This window comes from Diceros bicornis, chromosome 24 (assembly GCF_020826845.1).
Source record: "Diceros bicornis minor isolate mBicDic1 chromosome 24, mDicBic1.mat.cur, whole genome shotgun sequence".
NCBI lineage: Eukaryota > Metazoa > Chordata > Mammalia > Perissodactyla > Rhinocerotidae > Diceros > Diceros bicornis.
The window spans coordinates 47223588-47238751 of NC_080763.1; the positions used below are offsets into that span (position 1 = coordinate 47223588).

Consider the following 15164-nt stretch of genomic DNA (forward strand, 5'->3'; position numbering starts at 1 on the left):
CTGACCCAGCCTGCCTGTCACAGGCCCCCTGCAGCGGGGGCTCAGCCACCAGTCATTGCTCTTCCCGGTATGCCCGTGCCTTCCATGTCTGGTGTTGGCGTCTCTTCCCATGGCCTAGAGTGTCCTCCCTGCTCTTTCCTTCAGCTCTTCTTCCTTCAGACCTCAACTGAGATCATGCCGTCCCCCCAACTTTCTTCAGTCAGTATCTCCACGTGACGCCTTCACCACTGTGTTCCCTGAGCATCTGCTCCTGCTCTGTCCCAGCGGTCATTCCAGTCTGACTCATGAGGTGTTTACACACAGAGAGTGGGGGGCTCTGCGGGCAGTGTCCACGTGCTTGACCACATCCAGACCCAGCAGGAAATTAAACTGTCAGGGAAAGTTGTTATTATTTGTAACCCCATTTCTAGGTAATTCTGAGATGTGAGTTTTGACTCCTTGTTACTGATAATCAGAAAGAAACCTGCCTGACATGCAGGTACAAGATGTCATCACACATAATTCATTCATCCAGCTCCACATTGCCATCAGCCTGCCCAGAGCCTGAGGCAGGAGATGTTGGGCTTATAAAAGCTGCTTAGAGATCTGGTTTACCTGAGTTCTTCTCTTCGTCCTGGCCTTTTCTTTATAAGTGTTCTGACACTGAAAGTGTGAACAGTGAAAGCCCATCTCTGGTGCTGACAACGTGACCTGGACTGCCTCGTGCCAGCCTTGACCTTGGGCAGCACCAGGTCATTGTAAAGCGTGGACTGTCACCAGTCTTTTTCACATTGCAAGCAGAAATTTCAATTTCAAGGATGACTTTAGCAAAGTTTCAAGTCATGAACATGATTTCTACCTTTAATTTTATCTTTAAGACTTAGCGTCCCTCTCTTTTCTGCCCATATACAAATTACCAAATCAATTGCTGCTCTGAGATTAAATTGAGGGAATTCTTAAATTAAATGTCTGGCTATTGAACCCAGTTATAGAGATAATATGGAATTTTGTCATTTATTACAATCCTAGTTTTTGGAAGAAAATTTGCATCATTTAACAGATATATAAGATGCTCATAACTTTTCATTTTCCGGGACACATAGATATGCGTATGTCAGGCGTTGGAATATTTAGCAGACTAATGCAATTTGTAATGTAATTCATCTGGTCACAGCATTTAATGAAGAAATATTCAGTGTCAGTTCATGCCTTTAGGTAACAAATAGGGTTATATTATGCAGTAATTTATGCAGAAAAGTGTTTTATAAATAGTAAAACACGAAATAAATGCTGCTTTTTCTTCTAAAATATATGTTTAAAAAGTAATGCTAAAGGGAAAATGTCTGCTCTGTTGAATAAACTAATTAAAACTTTTTTTTAAATGGGAGGGAAAAACAAAACAAGGAGAGGCAGGAGAATGGCAGTGTATTTGTGGTAGTCAGGCTGGTGGTGCTGCAGTAAGAAGCCCCAGATATCAGTGACTTAACACCATGAATGTTGCTTTCCTGCTCCCACGAAGTTGGCTCTCGACCTATCAGTCTTTCAGGGTCATTGTCACCTGGCTGTCAGCTTACTGATCCTGCTGCGGTGCTCTGTGGCTCCACCATCTTGGTCACTGCAGCAGGGGACAGTTGAAAGGTCCCTTGCCAGCTCTTTTTTGCTTCAATTAAGAAGTGACAGATCACTGCTGCTCACAGCCCACTGTCCAGCACTACTAATGAGGCCCCACCCAACTCTAAGGGACTTCGAGGGAGCCATGGAGTGTTTAGGGAGGGCAGTAGTCTCTGCCACCTGTCTTGACTGTCTTCTCTGTGGAACAGACTCATAAACCTGGGTTCAGGCGGCCTGGGAGACCCTCTGTAAGGTAGGAAACTGCACAAAAGCCCTCAATTAAATGTTTTCATTTTTGACCTGTCTCTTCACTTCAGAATAAATTTGTTTATACACTGAAGTATATATTCCAGCAGCCTTTTATGTTTGTTCTAAAGGAGTGTTCTCCTTGTAATATGAACTCCATGTTCTGTTGGCAGTGGTGTTAATTCACTGCTAACTCTGAGATGCTGGCCCAGTGTGTTTTTGTCACCAGCTGACTCTGTTCTTATGATCTGCTACTGCCTGTAGTTCCTATTAGGGCAGGTTGAAGACTCCAACATAAAATTAATTTTTAATTAGCATTTTAAAATGAGCGTTTGTTTCTCAGCTGTTTTTGGAATTTACTGCTACAATTACTTTATTTTGGTTGATATAAATTTTTTAATATGTAATATGAGAAATTTAGGGAGTTTGAACTCTCTGGTAAGACATCCTATAAAAGATTAAGAAAGGAAAAAATACAGTTAATTTCAATATAAGAGAAATCATCATCTTTAGGAAATGTACAAAGGAATACTGAGAATTTTTTTCTGTAGTGGTGAATTAATACTTTTAAGTTGGTGTCATACTAAAGGCACGTGGCAAGATTTCCACGCAGCAGGATCTGTGCCTGTGTGTTCTGTTGCAGACACATGGGCTGTCATCTGATGCCACTGACAACTGTGTGAGGTGGCCGAGAGCAGCACCACCAGCAAATGTGGCTGCACCACCTTTTTCCCTGCTTTAAAGTCAAAATGACCCTTCCTCTTACTTAGTCATCAGAAGGCAAACCATTCAACTTGAAAAATGGGCAGAAGACTTGGACACTTTACAAAAGAAGATGTACAGATGCCCCATAAGCACGTTAAAAGATTCTCAACATCAATAGTTATCAGGGAAATGCAAATTAAAATCATGACAGGATACCACTTCACACCCTCTAGAATGGCCAACATGAAAAAGGTGCCAGAACGGAATGCTGGGAGTGGGGGTGTGGGCAACCAGCAGAAACTGCTGGTGGGCTTATAAAATGGTACAAGGGGGAAACTGGCAGTTTATTTAAAAGTTAAACATACATCTACCCTATAGCCCCGCAGTTCCCACACCTAGGTATTATTCAAGGAAAACAATACATGTTAACAAAAAAAACCATGAGAATGATTACAGCAGCTTTACTCCTAACAGCACAAAGTGGAAGTGGCCCAAATGTCCATCAGCAGGTGACTGGATAAACTAACTGTGGGGTTTGCATGTGATGGAATAATACTCAGCAATGAAAAGAAGAGACACTGATGAATCTCACCCACGTTACACTGAGTGAGAGAAGCCAGACCCCAGAGAGTGCATACGTGTGATTCTGGCTGTATGAACATCTAGACCACAGTGAACAGCTGTCTCTGGTGATAGAAGCCACAAGAGTGGTTGCTGTGGGGCAGAGGAGATTGACTGGAAGGGGCCTGAGGGAGCTTTCTGGGGTGATGAAAGTGTTCCGTAACTTGATAAGGAGGTGGGTTACCTGGGTATATTCATTTGTCAAAACTGATTGAACACGTAAGATCTGTGTACTCACTGGTCAGAGGTCAGAGGTCGCTGATATGGAGGAGTCAGGCTGGCTTGTGTTCAAACCTTAGTCCACCCTGTGCCTCCTGGCTTAGCCACATTCTCACCATGGGATCTTGGGCAAATCTCTTCGTGTCTGAGTCCTGATGGCCTCTTGTGTGAACTGGGAAAATAATAACCGTGCATTGTTGTTGCGAGGTTTGAAATGAGGATATAAAAGACTTAGCTGAGAGCCTCTCCTGCAGCAGCTGTTCAGTAACCCCTGGCTGTTGCTCTTTTTGCCAGATAGACTATTAATCAAATGTAATTTCTCTTTAATGGCTCCTCCCATTTCCTTTCCCCTTAAAATCGGTTTAATCAACAAGAAGAAATGAAAAAAAGAAAAAGAAGATTCTGGGAGGCGTGGTTAGTTAATCTTAGTTCTAATTAGGATCAAGTTACCTTTAGAGATAAATGTCCTCCCCTCAAATCCAGAATTTGCTGGTAATAGTCACGTATCTGCTGAAGCTAACGATGGGGGGGGGGGGGGAGATGCACATTGAGAAATAATCCCCGTGCTCGGTGACTCAGGGTGTGTGCCGACGCATCTTGACTTGTGGCATAGAAGGACTGCGGTGTGGTGCCTGGCAGGCGGCAGGGCGGCCGGAGGCCTCGGTGACTCTCCTGTGCTATGTTGTCCCCGGGCCACAGAGTTCAACTGCAAATACACCCTCATCGCTTCCTTTGAAGTATAAAATCAAAGTTCATAGATTAAATAAAGACCAGTCATTTTACAAAAGTAATTAGTGTGTGCGCTTTTCTTTATCTACAGGAGCTATAAAACTGATGAGCTTGGCATGTGGAAATCAGCACATCTGGGCCTGTGATTCTAGGGGTGGAGTTTACTTCCGCGTAGGAACCCAGCCTCTGAATCCCAGTCTGATGCTTCCAGCCTGGATAATGATTGAGCCACCTGTCCAGGTAAGCGAAAATTAAGTGATACCAACTTGCTCCTCAGTAGGACAGAAGCTGTTAGGAGGCTGTTGATGGGCAAAGAACCACGCCTGCTTATGTAGGCCTCCTAGCCAGTGAGGGCAGAGGCATGTGCCCAGGGAACAGGGCGTGCCCTTGTATCAACATACGCTCGTTCATTGGCATCCCAGTCACGGAGTTTGATATTTGTGGAGTTTAGAGCTGAACAGATTGTTAAAGATTATCTGAGCCAACATGAAGTTTTTTCTTTTCTCAAAAATATTTTGTTTATAACTTTTTGCAAAATGAGCATTATTTAAAAAAAAAAATCAAACAATACCCAAAAGTGTAGAAAAGAAAGTAAAAGTCACTTAAAATCTTGTCATGGAGATAATGTATTATCAGCATTTTGTGAGTGCCTTTCCTGAAGAAATTCTATTTCCTGTCTGTCCCACCACCGGCCCCCACCTCTGCCGTATTTCAGTCTACAGTATATTCTGAGTGTTTTTCTTTTTCTCTTGACTGTTCCACCACTCAAATCAGAAGTCTGATTCTAGTGCACTATTCAGTTACCCTTAAGTATTTAATGGGCCTGGTTGCTATGCTAAGTATATTTCTGTTAAAATGTGTAATTAGGGCCTGTGATTCAGTGAGAGTTATTTGCTCCAACTCCTGCTAGTCCTCATTTTGTGACTTTGTTGGAAAAAACATGAAGTTGCCATATGCAGAGGCAGCAGCGAGGCAAGAGTGGATAGGATAGTCCTTGAACAAAAAATACTTAAATGGAGACAGGAAGGGAACCAAGGGTTTGGGTAAATGCCTGTGTTCACAACTGTCTACATTTTGGGCATCACGAACCCCCAGGGATGGGGTGGCAGAAGTGAAGGGGTAAGGTGCAGGGCTGATCATGAGGACCACCAGTCCTGCCCCTCAGATGTGGGGCGTGTGCTGGGAGACCCTGGAGTTGAACAGGAGTCAGGTCCAGGGTTCTTTAAGGCCACTGGTTAGCGGTCATGGCCCCAGGGAGGCTCCATATGGCTCTTCCTTCTTCACAGGGTCATGGGGAAGTGAGTAGAACGATGTCTGTGCCGACACTTGGTGAGTTAGAAAGCCCTGTGCAAACATGAGGTTACTCGTGATGAATGATAACACGTGCTCGCTTTTCCTCTGCTCACGGTGGTGCGCTGACAGCAGCACGGGGGGAGCAGACCACGCGGCAGAGAGGACTGTTGCCTCGCGGGCATTGTTGAGCACTGCTAGTGCATGAGGACAGTGGAGGGCAGGCCGACTTACAGTCAGTTCCACTGCTGTTCCTAAATTCTCCGTCAACAGGACACCTCCTTGTTGCCTGACTGCTTTGGTGTGTCATTGTCAACACTGTCCTTTTTTTTTTTTATTCTAACATCTGTATATTTCTTTAAAGAGTTATAGTTCACCCTTTTACAGTATGCAACTCAGTGGTTTTTAGTATATTCACACAGTTATGCAACAATTATTATTGTCCAATTCTGGAACTTTTTCACCACCCCAGAAAGAAACCTGTTCCCATTAGTAGTCACTCCCTTTTCTCCTGGAACCCCCACCTGCCTTAACCACTGGCAGCCACTAATCTACTTTCTATTTCTATGCATTTGCCTATTCTGAATTTGCCTATTTCATATAAATGGGATAATACAATATGTGGCCTTTTTTGTCTGCCGTCTTTCACTTAGCATCATGTTTTCAAAGTTCATCCATGTTGTGGCCTATATTAGTACTTCATTCCTTTTTGTGACTGTATAATATTCCATTGTTTGGATAGACCACATTTTGTCTGTCTGTTCATCAGTTGATGGACATTTGGGCTGTTCCTACTTTTTGGCTGCTATGAATAATGTGTCTATGAACATTTGTGTACGAGTCTTTGTGTGGACATATGTTTTCAGTTCTATTGGGTATATAACTTTAAGTGGAATTGCAGGGTCATATGATGATTATATGTTTAACTTTTTAAGGAACTGCCAAACTGTTTTCCACAGTGGCTACATCATTTTACATTCCCACCAGCAATGTATAACGGTTCTAATTTCTCCATATCCTCACCAAAAAATTTTTCTTGACCAATTTTTTTATTCTAGCCATCCTAGTAGGTGTAAAGTGGTATCTCATTGTATTTTTTTTTCTTACAGGGTAAAAATTTTATTGAAACAGGAAAGATTACTTTGTACATTGTGCAGGTTACTAAAAGTTCCAATTTATATTTGAGCATTTCTGTAAAGAAAGGAAAGCTGATCTGATCCAAATTGGCACTTTTTGTTGTAATTCAATTTTTTTTTTAATTGAGATGTAATTGACATATAAACATTATATTAGTTTCAGGTGTACAACGTAATGATTCGATATTTGTGTATATTGCGAAATGATCACCACAATATGTCTAGTTAACATCTGTCATGATACTTAATTACAAATTTTTTTCTTGTGATGAGAACTTTTAAGATCTACCCTCATGGCAACTTTCAAATGTGCAATATAATATTATTAATTATAGTCACCATGCTATATATTACATCCCCATGTCATTGTGGTTTTGATTTGCATTTCCCCAATGACTAATTATATTGAGCCTCTTTTCATGTGTTTATTGGTCATTTGTATATCTTCTTTGGAGAACTATATTTTCAAATGCTTTGTTCATATTTTAATTGGGTTATTTGTCTTTTTATTGTTGAGTTGTAAGACTTCTTTATGTATTCTGGATACTAGACCCTTACCAGATATATGATTTACAAATATTTCTCCCATTCTCTGGGTTGTCTTGTCGCTTTCTTTATGGTGTCCTTTGATGCACGAAAGTTTTTTATTTTGCTAAAGTCCAATTTGTCCATGTTTTTCTTTAGTTGCTTGTGCTTTTGGTGTCCTATCTAAGAACCATTGCCTGATCCAAGGTCAGTAAGATTTAGACCTATGTTTTCTTCTAGAAGTTTTATAGTTTTAATTCTTACATTTAGGTGTTTGATTTCTTTTGAGTTAATTTTTGTATATGGTGTGAGGAAGGTATCCAAATTCATTCTTTTATATGTGGATATCCAATTATGTCAGCACCATTTATTGAAAAGACTATTCTTTCCCTGTTAAATTGTCTTAACAGCCTTGTCAAAATCAATTGATCATAGTGTAAGGATTTATTACCTGACTCTTAGCTCTGTTCCAGTGATCTGTATATCTATCATTATGCCAGTTTTGCACAGTGCTGATTATGTAGCTTTGTCGTAAATTTTGAAATCAGGAAATGATTTTTCTTTTATAAGATTGTTTTGGCTGCTCTGTCTCCTTCACATATTTATATGAATTTTAGGATTGGTTTGTCAATTTCTGCAAAAAAATGTCAACTGGGATTTTGATAGGGATTGTGTTGAATCTGTAGAGCGATTGGGGAAATATTGCCATCTTAACAGTATTAAATCTTCCAGTGCACGAACATGGGATGTCTTTGCATTTATTCAGATATTCTTTAATTTCTTTAGACAGTTTTATGGTTTTCAGAGTCTATGTTTTATACTACTTTTGTTAAATTTATTCCTGTCTTTTATTCTTTTTGATGCTATTATAAATGATGCTATTATAAATGAAATTGTTTTCTTAATTCCATTTTCAGATTGTTCATTGCTAGTATAAGTTTTTGTATATTGATCTTGTATCTGGAAACCTTGGTAAACTGTTTATTCTAGTAACTTTTTTTGTAGATTCTTTAGGATTTATACAAGATCATATCGTCTACAAATAGAGATAGTTTTACTTCTTTTCCTATCTGGTTGTCTTTTATTTCATTGTCTTGCCTAATTGCCCTGGCTAGAATCTCCTATACAGTGTTGAATAGAAGTGGAGAGAGTGGCTATCCTTGTCTTGTTCCTCACCTTAGGAGAAAGCATCCAGCCTTTCACCATTAAATAATGATGTTAGCTGTGTGTTTTTTGTAGATGCCCTTTTTCAGGTGGACGAAATTCCCTTCTATTCCTAGTTTGTTGAGTGTTTTTATCATGAAAGAGTGTTGGATTTTGTCAGGTGCTTTTTTTTACATCTATTGAGATGATGATGTGGGTTTTCTCCTTTGTTAATATGATGTATTATATTGATTGACTTGTATGTTGAATCACCTTTTATTTCTGAGATAAATCCTACCTGGTCATGATGTATAATCTTTTGTATGTGTTGCTAGGTTTGGTTTGCTAGTATTTTGTTGAGGATTTTTGTGTCCATATTCATGAGGGAGATTGGTCTTTGGTTTTCTTATCTTGTGTCTGTTTTGGTATCAGGGTAATGCTGGCCTTTTAGATGAGTTAAGAAGTGTTTCCTTCTCTTATATTTTTTGGAAGAGTTTCTGAGAGACTGGTGTTAATTATTCTTAAGCATTTGTTAGAATTCCACAGTGTAGGCCTGGGTTTTTCTTTCTGGGATATTCTTTGATTGCTAATTCAGTCTCTACTTGTTATTGGTCTATTCAGAATTTTCTGTTTCTTCTTGATTCAATTTGAGTAGTTGATGTCTTTCTATGAATTTATTCATTTCATCTATGTTATCTAGTTTATCGGCATCCACTTGTTGAATAGTATTCCCTTAGAAACCTTTTTACTTCTATAAGGTTGGTGGTTGTGTCCCTTCTTTCGTTTCTGATTTTAGTAATTTGAGTCTTCTCTCTTTTTTTCTTAGTTAATCTCGCTAAAGGTTTGTCAATTTTGTTGATCTTTTCAAAAACTGTCTTTTGGTTTTGTTAATTTTTCTCTATTTTTCTATTCTCTAGTTCATCTATTTCCACTCTAATTTTTATTCTTCCACACTATCTTGTGCACGGTGCTCTGCTTGCTAGTGATATTCCTCTGATAGTTCCAAGCAGTATTTGTCACATTTATCATGCACCTGTGGGAGACCTAGAGGAATCTTGGACTGTAAAGGTGCGTAGGGTCCCAGCACAGAGCTGTACCAGGGTCGGTAAAGGGCTGCTGGGTCGAAGGTCTGCAGGATGGGTGATGGCGAAGGATGTTGTTGAGTGGGTTGGAGTGTGTGCTTGGCCTCAGCCTTTTCCCGAGCCAGAGGCCAGGATGCAGGAGTGGGGCTGGGCAGTGAGCCGTGGGCAGCAGGCAGCCTTGGCTCTGCTTGTGCGCCTCTCTGCAGCCGTGGGGCCACTCAGGCACCTGGCTGAGTTGCAGCTTAGCCAGAGGTACATCGAGGACTGCGTGAAACCACAAATTCTTCTTCCTTTCTCCATTTAGATTCTAGAATAACCTCTAGGAAGCAAAGCTAAAATTGGAGGAAGAAAGCTTTACTTGGAGTGCTCTGTTGATTGTAGTGATCAACGGCTTTGCCCGGGAAAATGGCCAAAATAGAACAAATTCACATGAAAGGGCCTCAAAGCTGTGCTCTGAATAAAGTAGCGATTGCTAAATGGGCTGTTAAACATTAACCATTTCGAGTAGCTCCGCTGAATAGAACCCCATTTTCTTATTCAGTTAGCTTTAGCGTGCTGTGGAAGAAATGCACTTTGCTGTGGAATTTGTAGATACAAAATGCTTTTCAAATTGGTTCCTGTGGGAAAAAAGTCCAGCTTTACATTTGCACGGGCCTTTTATACTATGCTTTTCCGAGCACTGCCCTACCCTGTGTTTACCCCGGGAGGTGGAGTCGGGAGTGGTTCTCCCCACTTGACAGAGGAAACACGTTACTCAGGACAGTTGAGTGACTGTCCGGCACCACAGACCTAGTGAGTGACCGGGCCTAGACTGGGACCCAGGCCCGCCATCTTAGCATGGTCTGCGAGGGGGGCCTGCTTCTCCTGGGCAGCTGGGACTGACTGCTCAGTTGCTGAGATCAGAAGTGACCACAGGTGCTATTGCTGGGCACTCCCATTGTGCCAAGCTAGGTACTTTTGCACATCTTTCCATCCAGTCCTTAAACATCCCGGTACGTGATTATTCCTGTCCCCTTTTGAGAAAACCCCAGCTCAGGGAGAATCAGAAAGTTGCCAGAGGCCTCATAGCTAACAGGTGGCAGAGCTGGAATCCAGGTGTGTGTCACCCCAACTTGGCGCTGAGGACCAGGGCGTGGGCCAGGACACTGACTGCAGGAGCCGTGATGGAGCACTGCCTCGTGGTGGCGTGCCACAGGCGCAGTGACCTCACACATGGTGTTTTAGGACAAAGCCTACCCAGATCTTAGAATTGCAGAGGGTCCTGTGAAGATGAGTTCGGCAGTGGGAGGGGAGATGAGGCTTCATTAACAGGATTTAGAAAGTCAGGACAATTTGGTTGATTCCAAGTATTAGAATGTAAATAGGGTTTGCATGTTTTGATCATAGACTTCTTTCTACTTCCTTTTCTTTATTCTTCAACTTGAGCTCCTTGGTCTGCGTGTAGGATGTGTTTGCAGTTGAAACAAATGGAAGCAGGGAATAAATGCTACAGGGCACGGTGAAGTGAAGCAACAGAAACCTTTTAAAATGAGCAACAGTTTCTCTATTTCTGTTTCCCGTTCTCTTCTCTGGTAAAACCTCCCTCTAGTTTTGGGGTGAAGTTTTAACAAAGTACTCAAAACAAATGACTCAGTTTTCAGACTTGCTAACATTTGGAAAGATTTGGAGAAAATGTTTATAGTTGTGTTTAGCATCTTGTTTTTTGGAGTTTGCTGCTTCAGTTACAGAATTTTCTGTCCGGATGAGAGTGGCTCTAAGCAAGCACAGTTGAGGATGTGCTGTTTCACGGCATGGTGGGCGCCGTGTGCCGAGAGAAAGGTGAGGGTGGTCCGGCTGCTCCACCCCAGCTTGGCCTCACCTCTTCTTTCACACAGATCTTCTCTGCCGCCCCATACACTCCACTGCGCCTCCTGAGCAGACCCCGCTCTTTCCTAACCCCCCATGCCCTTGCTTCGCGTGGTGGGAGGCTCTAGGCGACTCTTCCTACGTGGGCTGGCTCCATCGGTTCCCCATCATTCACTCTACCTAGATTACAACTTTGCCTGGAAAACCAAGATGAACATGACTGGCAAATGGCCAAACTCACATTTTAAAAATTGTTTTAAATTTAGCTGCTTTATGTAATAAGAAAGACAGATGATAATAAGTGTTGGCAAAGATGTGAAGAAATTGGAACCCTTATACACTGCTGGGGGGAATGTAAAATGGTAGTTGCTTTGGACGACAGTCAGGCAGTACCACAAAAGGCTAAACAGAGAGGGGCCAGCCTGGTGGCGTAGTCGTTAAGTGTGCGCACTCCCCTTCGGCAGCCCGAGGGTTCGCAGGTTCGGATCCCAGGCACACACTGATGCACCGCTTGTCAAGCCATGCTGTGGCGGCGTCCCATATAAAGTAGAGGAGGATGGGCACAGATGTTAGCCCAGGGCCAGTCTTCCTCAGCAAAAAGAGGAGGATTGGCATCAGATGTTAGCTCAGGGCTGATCTTCCTCACACACAAAAAAAGGGCTCAACATAGAGTTACCATATGACCCAGCAATTCCACTCCTAATTACATACCCAAAAGAAATGAAAACTATGTCCACACAAAATCTTGTACACGAATGTTCATAGCAGCATTATTCATAATAGTCAAAAAGTGAAAACAACCCAAATCTCCATCAAGTAACAAATGGATAAATAAAATATGGTATATCCATACAATGATATATTACTTGACAATTAAAAGGAATGAAGGACTGGTACATGCTGCAACATGGATGAACCCTGAAAACTTGCTCAGTGAAAGGAGCCAGTCACAAAGGACCACATATTTTATGACTCCATTTATATGAACTGTCCAGAATAAAATCTAAAGAGACAGAAAGTAGATTAGTGGTTATCAGGGGCAGAGAGGAGGGAGGAATGAGATGTGACTGCTTTCTTTATGGAGTGATGAAAATGTTCTAAAATAGACTGTGGTAATGGTTGTGCTACTCTGAATGTACTGAAAGCCATTGAATTGTACACTTTAAATGGGTAAGTTGTATGGTATTTGAGTTAAATATCTATAAAGCTGTTAAAATAAATAAATAAATTCAGCTGTTTTAGGTATTTTTAACTATATGAACAAAAAAAATACAAACGTGATTATAGATAATACCTGTGAGAATGCGTGCTCACACATGCTGCCGATGGACATACAACTTGATGTAACTTACACATCAAGATCTGTAGAAAAGTTCACACCTACCAACAGGAAGGCTTTCGTTAGAGAAGTGTTAGTAATGCAGAAGGCCTGCCTGAACTGGGGCTTCCACTGACTCATCAGAATGGAACATTGTTTCAGGACACCGGAACAGAGAGCAGTGAAAGGAGTTTTTATTCTCTTTACTCCCGACCTAAGGCTGTGCTGAGCAATCTTCGATGACACTTTTACTCCTTCCACCCTCTGATGTCACCCAGTGACCTGGCTTAGGTCACCCACACCAGGGGAGAACGGTGGCAGCAGGAGGGGGGCACTCACACCCCAAAGCCAAGCTCTGTGGCTACAACCGAGTGCCTGCTTCTAAGAGTTTTGGGGTGTTCTGACGATTCGTATCCCTGCTGAAATAAAAATGCAGTTATCCCTGGGGATGATTAAACCAGATCCCTCTCTCCTCATTTCAGACACCATGGGTTAAATCCTTCTCCTCGTCCTAATAGATAGCACTCCACAGCAAGTCCCCTCATTGCTGGACAGGACCAGCACAGCACATCCTTCCTGTGCGGTGGGCATGGCCGTCTTCTGGGACGGGGTGCACAGCGTGCCAGAGGGTAGACAGAGTTGCGTTGGAGAGTCCCTGTTTTCTAATAAGAGAAAAAAAAAACATTGCTAATTACATAGTGTCGAGGAGGTCTCCACTCCTTAAGGGAGATGTTACCAAGGATTTGCCGTGAAGGGGCTGAGTTAAATTGTGACATATTCATACAGTGAAACCCGCTACGACTCTTACGCCTTGCCTCCCAGAAGAATTTATATTCCCGTGGAGAAATGCTCACAGTACATTTATAGTAGTGAAAACTTGACTATGTTCTGTTCATGCGGTGAAGTTGTGAGGGGAATGGGGCAGACATGGCACCACCCTTGTGGTGGAGAGTCCACTTAGTGAGTTACTACCGTGACAGTTGTTATAAATAATTGAGGAGGTACTTTGAAAGGCCATTTAAAATCGTGTGCTGGCGAGTATTGATAAGGAGAAATGTTCCGAGTGGAGTGGCTTTAGTGGCTTCGGAGTTGGCCTTTACCACTTCCTGGAAATGTTACCCGGCCTCCTGTGCAGGGGCTCCTGTTTGGGGCCTGAGGGCGATCTGTCTCTCCCGGCTGCCGCCAGGATGAAGGACGATGTGTGTGCAACGCCTGGGGCCCCTCGCACGCAACCGGTAAACAGTGTCTGTTCTTATTGTGCTACAGTGTACTCTGACGTGCTGTATATGGTGTGGTTCCACTTTTGTAAAAAACAAAAACAAAAAACAATATAATCCCACTAAATACCTAGAAGAAGCTACAACAAAGATTACTATTTTTGATCAAGGAATTATGAGTGATTATAATATTCATCTCTATTTTTCATATTTTCCTGTAATTGGTTGGAAATCTTTTTTATAATTAGGGAATTATGTCACAGCCTTCAAGCAGGCTCCTTCCTAGAACAGTCTGACCAGGCCACTCGGCCCAGCTTCAAGCTTTGCAGTGGCCCTGCATTGGTGACAGGCTGCCCTGGCCCAGCCTACCCATAAGCCCCCCGTGCTCTGGCACAATGATGCCTTTCTGGTCATTGCTCATGCGTCACAGCTCCCTCGACTTGAGACACCCTTCCGTCCTGTCTGCCTGCCATGTTGCTGCTTGCTTTTCCATTCTTGCACCAACACTGCCTCTGTGAGAGCCCTCTGACCACCTTGAGACCCTGGCGGCACTTGCTCCCACAGCTCTGTAAGCGCGGGGCCAGAATTTCTGCTTTCTAAGAGTCACTGGTTTGTGTGTGTGTTGCTACAGTAGCCATGAGCATTCCCTGGATGGGATTGCCCTGCACCACCAGCCCCTGCACAGTGGTGGAGTGTGTTGAAGTATTTTGGGGAAACTGTACTGATGTCTAGCTTACTTTGAGGTGCATCCAAAAATAAGATGGATTGATGGGTGGATAGACAGATGGATAGATATATAAAAAGCAAGTGTAGTAAAATGTTATTGGTAGTGGGTATATGGGTGTTCCCTGTAAAATTCTTTCAACATTTTTGTCTGTTTCAAATTTTTCATAATAAAATTTGGAGGGGAAATTCAATAATGTATATAAAGTACCTGGCACAAAGAAAACTCATAGTAAATGTTAATTCACCTCTTCTACTTTCCAACAGATTCAAGATAGCAAAAAATACCTAAAATACTCCTTCAAAAATACTTGCTGTCCATGGGGCTGGCCCAGTGGCGTAGCGGTTAAGTTCGCACGCTCCGCTTCGGTGGCCCGGGGTGTGCGGGTTCGGATCCCAGGCGCAGACTGACACACTGCTTATCGAGCCATGCTGTGGTGATGTCCCATATAAGGTAGAGGAAGATGGGCACAGATGTTAGCTCAGGGCCAATCTTCCTCAGCAAAAAGAGGAGGATTGGCAACAGATGTTAGCTCAGGGCTAATCTTCCTCACAAAAACAAAAAAAACTTTTCTGTACATATGAAATGAAGGGAAAACTTACCTCCAAGATCAGGGACTTGTGGGACCCGATTTAGTTGGGCACAATCATGTTTCTCCCCCCTCTGAAATCTCAGCAGGAAGTCGGCATGTTGGCGTTCACCCAGAAGGCCTGTGAGAGCCTCTCCTCGCCACAGTAGGGTACAGTGCTCAGGGAGACAACAGCATATTGGAGC

At 42.6% G+C, this 15164-nt stretch overlaps 1 protein-coding gene across 4 annotated transcripts in view; it reads left to right on the top strand.

Moving 5' to 3' along the window:
* Window positions 1-15164, top strand: part of TECPR2 (tectonin beta-propeller repeat containing 2) — a 103029-nt gene that overhangs the window by 66855 nt on the left and 21010 nt on the right. For 3 of the 4 annotated variants that reach the window (XM_058567746.1, XM_058567744.1, XM_058567743.1), the window contains exon 17: window positions 4202-4350. In XM_058567746.1, coding sequence (XP_058423729.1) covers window positions 4202-4350 — 149 coding nt within the window. Of the gene's footprint in view, window positions 1-4201; window positions 4351-5396; window positions 6693-15164 lie in introns of those variants that run through there. The other variant, XM_058567745.1, reaches the window with a different exon arrangement.